This window comes from Corvus hawaiiensis, chromosome 4 (genome assembly GCF_020740725.1).
Source record: "Corvus hawaiiensis isolate bCorHaw1 chromosome 4, bCorHaw1.pri.cur, whole genome shotgun sequence".
NCBI lineage: Eukaryota > Metazoa > Chordata > Aves > Passeriformes > Corvidae > Corvus > Corvus hawaiiensis.
This window is the reverse complement of record NC_063216.1, coordinates 25,603,174-25,610,258: the sequence shown is the minus strand read 5'-3', so window position 1 is coordinate 25,610,258 and position 7,085 is coordinate 25,603,174. Positions and strand designations below refer to the sequence as shown.

General features: G+C 47.0%; 1 protein-coding gene across 1 annotated transcript in view; it reads left to right on the top strand.

The window, feature by feature from the left end:
- Positions 1 to 4,818: 4,818 nt before the first annotated feature.
- Positions 4,819 to 7,085, top strand: part of NUAK1 (NUAK family kinase 1) — a 47,229-nt gene continuing 44,962 nt past the window's right edge. Inside the window, exon 1 of the mRNA XM_048301242.1 lies at positions 4,819 to 5,136. Coding sequence (XP_048157199.1) covers positions 4,834 to 5,136 — 303 coding nt within the window. The 5' untranslated portion in view covers positions 4,819 to 4,833. The remainder of the gene's footprint in view (positions 5,137 to 7,085) is intronic.

The following is a 7,085-nucleotide window of genomic DNA, read 5'->3' as shown; positions in this document are numbered from 1 at the left end:
CGAGAGGGCTTAATTTCACTTAAGTCTTTATTTTTCCTATTGCATGGACATCTCAAGATTCCTAGAAGCAATCAAAGAACAAGAGGAGACACGTGAATTTAGATGGAATTTTATAACCTCTGAATCTGGGCCTTGTCAGTGATCATTACTTGACTAAAGTATTGTTTTAATAGTGAACTGACATCTCTGGATGCAGACAAGACACACCTCAAAAGACCACTACTTGTCAAGGCAAGGTTTTTTTATATGGCTCACTACAGAGAAAATCAGCATTACAGTCTTAATCCTGAACTTTCTTGACTCCTGCAATTTTCATAAAGCATGAAATTACAAGGATTGGATGTGATCTGCCAGGGCAGATAATATACAGATACCTGCCCCAGCAACCAGATGGATGCCAGCTGTCTCTGCCAGTACTGCTTTCTAAAGGATAATCTCTATCCTCGAGTGGAACACATTAACATGCTTTCACTTTATCAGACCAAAAAGCTGTCTCTCAGCAGGTACTTAACACAGAAGAGACAGTTCCATTGAGAGAATGTCCTCCAGTTTCGCCTGCCAGCATCTTTCAATGATTTGAAAGTCATGTCATCTTTAGATTTGCAGTCTGGACAGTGCTGAACATTTAAGCTTGGTCCAGCAAATGCATACACCTACACTTAGCTTGATCATCAATCATGAGCAGTCAAAGCAACTCAAATGACTTAAAGAACTATGGTTATGTTTTTCTCCACCTACAGACTATGGAACTCAGCAGAGAGGACTGCAACCTAAGGCAGCAGCATATTAGTATCCAATGGACACATGTCCATTGCATCCAGGAATCCCTTTAGTACTCATTTCTCCCCTTTCCTCTATCTTACACTGTAGGGAACAGTCAAGGAACATATTCCACCTCTTCAACAGCCCCCTGGAAGCCAATCTCTGTAAGGGTGGTAACAACACTGCTAAACAATTCACAAACACCGGAGAATGCTGAAGAGCAAAAAGTCTCAGTACAGATGACACCGTCTCACCAAGTCAAGTTGCAATACGCATAATCCTTGCACAGAGAGTACCTGGCCTCAGTTGGTAAATTAAGTATTTTAGCAAGTATTTTTGAGATCTGGTTTTGTTTTGTTTTTATTTAGCTCAATACATGGAATGAATTAACATCAGCTCTATGAAACTCATGTCTCATTACAGAAGCCGTCAATTTTTTGAAGAGCCCTAAATATTTGACTGAGTTCTATTAAGTGAGTGGGCTTTTTTATCCTGGGTGTCTCTATGCCAGATAACAAATAAGTTGCGCTGTTTTGAAAGTTCATGGCAAAATTAATCCTAAAAATGCACTGCATTTTATAATAATTTTTTACTGCTCACATGTTACAATCTTTTAAGATTATTTTCCAACCCACACTGGCTTTAGGAAGGTAAGCCTACTGAAATCAATGGTTTTTTGTTGTTACAGTGATTATCTGTATAGTTTAGATTTGGTACAACATATCCTCCAATACTGTTTTGCAAATTAGAGCCTAATCCTATTTCCTTTGAAGCTGGCTAGCAGAAGTCTGATGGTTTCAATGGGAGGATAATTCCTTTTTGTGAATAAAGAAAAGCAGTTACGTAAAATAATACTGTCAGAAATGAAGAATTCCCGAGTGGTGCCTATAAACTCAAAGAACTGAAATTCTCACCAAATGTTTATCTCAGAAACAATGAAACACTACATGTTTTACACGGACTTGCTAAAAATTGAAAGGAAATATCTATGTATGTTGGTGATACATTCAAACATATGTATACTTCTATACTTTTTTCAATTATCATTGCTATTCCATATGAGCACAGAAAGTTTATTTTGTCCAGTTTTAAATTACATACTTGATTTGCTTAATGGCCACTGGCTTCACATTTAAGAGCATGGAAATTTAAAAGGAAAAGTGGTATTTCTAATGCTACATACTACCTGTGCTTATTCCATTACAAAATTGGCAGTTTTAATTTTGGAGTTTCTGGTATTTTCTTATGCTATCTCTCCAATCACAGTATATAGCAATGATTTATGACATATTTCCTTGGAACTGATGATTTCCATGAAAATGATGATGTATGCTTCCAAGCAGCTAAAAGGGAACACTCTTGGGGATATTAACAATGCTCATGAGTACGACATAATGAAACCTGTTTTCATCACGGGCATTCATGCTTTTCTGCTATTCAAGGGGCATAAAGGACCTGAATACAGGCTATACCGAGTTTCAGCCTGAAGGGAGCTTCCAGACTGTCTGAAAACCGTAGCTGGACACTTCCCTGCTGGCCTCTGGGGGGCCCGAGCCAGTCCTGAGCTGCTCCTGCAGCACGGTCAACTGGCACAGGTCAGAACAGGACCCGGGCTACTCTCCTTTTTGGTGGGACTACGGCTTGCACTGGACATGCAAAACCACCAGGCAGTTGTCACTGTCATCTTGACAGACTGCTGCACCCCTGGCACTCTGCAAGACTGAGACTCTGATTTAATCTATTTTAAGTGAAGCTGTGCAGAGGTGAACACATGCCAGGAAAATTTTTCACTTCTCCCGGCAGTCAAGGGCACCCTTCATGTTCCCTGTGTCACCAGCCCCTCTCCTAGGTCCCTCCTGCCTCTTGGTGCTGCTGCATTTCCATCCCTGTGCCAGTCCTCACTTGCAGCAGGTCTGTCCAGCATTCCTTCACATGGATGTCTCTTGAGGCATCCCCTCAAGTGTGAGAAGAGCTACATAAGTGGGTTTCAAACCAGGGGCATGGAAGGCAGCCAGGGCAGTAGCAGATGTCCCTCTGTCCCTCTCCTGCACGTTCAGGTAGCCCAGGCATTGCTTTATTCTGTGCCAGCTGGGGGGAATGCAGTAGCACTTCAGAGCATTAAAATAAAACAACAAAAACATCCAAGCTACAAATGTCATTTTACTTCTTACAAAGAGAAGGCCACAGAATTTTTGTCCTTTCCACATTTAAGATAAAGGAAGGGGCTACAGAGGGAAAAAGTGTGCTTTATTTTTTTTTTTTTTTTGGTAGAGTAACAGAGTGAAGCTTCCCTTACCTTTTCTGCTTTGGAATAGCCACTTTGTGGTGCACTCTGTGAAAGAGATGTTAAGTTTCAGGCTCCCAGGCTTACACCCAATATCAGGCTTCCAAAGATCAAGAAGCCAGCACAGCAGATGTTTCTTCTGACTGCTGCAGGATTCTTGCTGTCTTCTTCGACCCTTGTGGCATGGTGCTGGCTCCTGCTGGGAACAGGGTACTGCACTAGGCAGACTTGCCTTGGGCCAGCTGGACACTTTTGCTGATCCTAAAACTAAGGCATAGTAATGTAATTACAGAAAAGCTTCCGTTTTCAAGTTCAAGTCAGAGAAGCTAAGGCTGCAACCTCAGGACAGAGTGTTCACAGTCTCAGGAAAAAACCTTGCAGAAGTCCAGCTTTACACACAGGCCCAGTGAGTTAGAGGAACCAAACAAGAATCCTCACCGAAGCTGGTGCCTGGCTATCACCCCATCACCTTGACACTCCAGAGTTAGTTACCTTTGGCAGACCTGAGCCTTTGTAGGAGCCAGCCAGAGAAACTGTCTGACCACATGGATCAGCTATGCTAACACTCCCCCAGCGAACCGGAGGGATGGGGCTCTCGACTCCTGAAATTCTGTGCCTTGATATTGCTGTGACCACAAAGTGGAACCCAAGATTTCAAAAAGTCTGTGTGTTATCCTTGCAGAGCAGGCAATCCCAGCTGTAACCTGCCCCTTAAGGTCAGCACGGAAGAGACGCTGAACCAGGGTTCTCACTTGAAAGCTGTTCTGTTGGTCCAGAAAACTGGCCATAGTGGAGCATGACAGAATGATTCCACCCCATGCACATTTCCCATTTCTGCTACAAGAGACCATCTGCCTTCTCTGGTCATGCACTTGGGGATGGCTTCTTTTCTAAAGAGAACATCTGATTCGTCTTAACCTTGGCAACAATTTGTATGTCTGTATTGGTTTAAGTTTTCAAGCTGTCCTTGTGAAAGAAATAACCCTCACTTTAAAATGAAGAAATCGTAAAACTGATGCATTCTTTGTATTTCAAAGATCCCGAAAGCAGACACGAGGTGTTCCTCAACTCTTGGCGCAGATTTGCAAGTCAACCACAACAGGCTGGGCCCAGGAAGGTTTCTCACCGGCAAAAACCTTCTGGAGCAGGCAAACAGCGCCTGCCCATGCCAAGGACAGGCGGCACCTGGGTGTGCCTGAGTTTTTCTGCCAGTTCCACCAACATGGAAACCCTACAGGAAACCCTCGCCCGCTTGGTGAATGGGGAAAATTAGATGTTTTCTGGAAAAAACTTTCCAGACCTAAATTTGGTGCAGGCTCACTCAAGCCCCTGCCCGCTGTCTCTGCAGGTGCACACTCCAGACCCAGGGGGCCGGTGCCGGTGCTCCGCCTCGCCTCAGCCCGGCCCCGCGGGGCGCAGGGGCTCAGTCCGGGGCCGCGGCGGCACGGGGCTCGGCCCCGCTGAGGCGCCTTCCCGCGGGCCGGGAGAGCCGCCGCGAAACCCCCACCTACCCGGCGCACAAAGCAGGGCCCGTACCAGCGCGCCCTGCAGCTGCCGCCCCCGCCCGACCCGCGGCTTTCGGGGCGGGCCGGGCCGGGCGGAGGGGCCGCCCCACGCCGGTGCCGCCGCCGGGGCGGGCGGCGGGGAAGGGGCGGAGAGCGGGGGCGCCGCCGCCGCCCCCCGGCCCGCCCCGCCCGCCGCGCCCCGTGGTGCCGGCGCGGGCGCGGGGCCGAGGCAGAGGCGGCGAGGCCGGCGGGGCGCTCACACCGCGCCCGCCGCCGCCGGGTATGGAGGGCGCCGAGGCGGCCGCCCACGGCAGCAGCAGCAGCAGCCCCAGCCCCGCGCAGCCCCGCTGCTCCTCCTGCGGCCCCGGCCCGCCCGGCGGCGAGGCGGCAGCGGCAGCGGCGGCCATGGAGGAGCCGGTCGGGGCGGCTCCGTCCCCGGAGGTAACGGCGGCGAGGAAGCAGCAGGGGGTGAAACGGCATCACCACAAGCACAACCTGAAGCATCGCTACGAGCTGCAGGAGACCTTGGGCAAAGGCACCTATGGCAAAGTCAAGCGGGCCATCGAGAGGTTCTCTGGCAGAGTGGTAAGGTTGGCGGAGCGGCTTCTCTCTGCCTCTTTATTTTATATATACAGGTATATATAAGGTCAGATTCCAACGCCGATTTCGTATCGGAGGCGGCCGGGTGCATCCCCTCAGGAGCCCCGTCCTGTGCGGGGCTGGCGGGTTGTGGAGAGGCGGGTGGCTGGCGTGGCTGGCAGCCCGCGGGGACCCGCTCAGCATCCCACCCGTGCCTGCGGTCCGGGGCTTTGTTCAGAGTGCCAGCCCTGCAGAGAGACTTTCATCTGGGAGGAGTGGTGGAGGTACTCTAGTAGCACGTTGCTACATTTTGAAGGCTTGTGCTATTATTGGAAAAATAGGGTGGCTTATTGTTTTTGTTCTTTTTTTTTACATGCGGGTCTACTGTGAATAGTTTTTTTTTCCCCAGTGGAAATACACGTTTTGGAGAAACCTGTCACATCCCCTGGCTAACCAACGCTGCTTACAAAGTACTGTCAGAAGGGAAAACATTTGCTTCTCTGGTTAAAAATGCCGTGGTTCGGTCATACTTTTGTGACCTGAACTTTGCTGACACCTAAAAAAATTGCAGGGACTGCAACCCACCCCATTGGTTTTTACGATCCGTTTCACTGCTCAGTGGTGCCGGCTAGCTCGAGACTTGAAGCAGCCCGGGGGTTGTCCAGCAATAACTCAGCTTCAGCATTTCCTCACTGGTGCAGCGCTCCAGCCGGGCATAGAAATGCAATTGAAGCAGTGTACACGTTAGTCAGAATTATTGTCATTTTTCCTTCCCAGAAATATGTAACTATCCACAGAGGGCAGGCAAATGAGAGGCAGGCGTTGTTGTGTTAGAGATTGCTCAGAGAAATAGGTGGTTTTCTACAGAGGTCTTCGCCCTGAAGTAGACTAATTGAGTTTTCACTAGACTTCATCTAAAAGCAAAGCATTTCCCTAGTGGTGTACATTTATCTTTCCCTTTCGGTTGCTGAGGAGCTCAACACACACCCAGAGGCTGAAGGATCTGTAAAACAGAAAATGAAATTTCAGATGCTATGACTTTAATAAGGAACACTTAACTTTGCAACTGAATATTTTTGTGTCGACAGTGAAAATGAGAGTTTCAGCCAAGTTGTAGAGTCATATCATATATGCTTTCAGTTTATTAGCTCATTTGGAGGCTGGCTAAAGAGAAACCAGAGATGGACATCTCTGCATATGCTCACTCTAAGTCCGTGATTTTTAAAGTTTGCTGTCTTGGCTGTTTTACAACTTCAGGCTAACAAAAGCTTCAGGGCTGTATTATATGCTAACTATTATTTTTTAAGTAGATTAGTTTTGAGTTGCATTATAAAATGTAGTAAATAAGCAAATAAATTGAAAACATCTTTTTTCAAGGAGTTGAGAAATTAACAAAAAAAAGGTGACAGTAATGTACCATGAGATTTGGCTTTGGAAGGAGTCCTCACAGAGGAAAGGATGCACAGTAGATGTGTGTCTCGTCTAACTTAACAACACACTAGGTCTTTCCATATTTTGCTAAGTGTCAAGCTATTCAGCTGCACAGCTAAAGGATACTTTGATGATATGGTCTGAACTGAATTTATATGGCTAATGCCATCTAGAAATGGAGAGAGCGAAAATCAGAATACCTATGCAATTTTAAATGCAGTAAAAATGTAACATTCGCTGTATCAGCTGGTATGTAGAAGCTGAACAAGTCCTTACCTGGTTGTGAGTTTTTTACTGGAGTAATGCAAGCCTTGGCATGTGGCACTTCATAATTATTAACTAGTCTGCAGGCAAGTTCTGGTGTAACGTGTCTATTTGAACTGTAACATCTGTGAGTGTATGTAAAATATCCACAGTTTGTCTGCTTGCAGAATAAAAGCTAGTTGTCAGGAATCCAGCCAGATCTCGGTGAATGGCAAACACTTCTTGTTTTCTGACAGTTCCCTCGTCTGGCTGTTACAGTG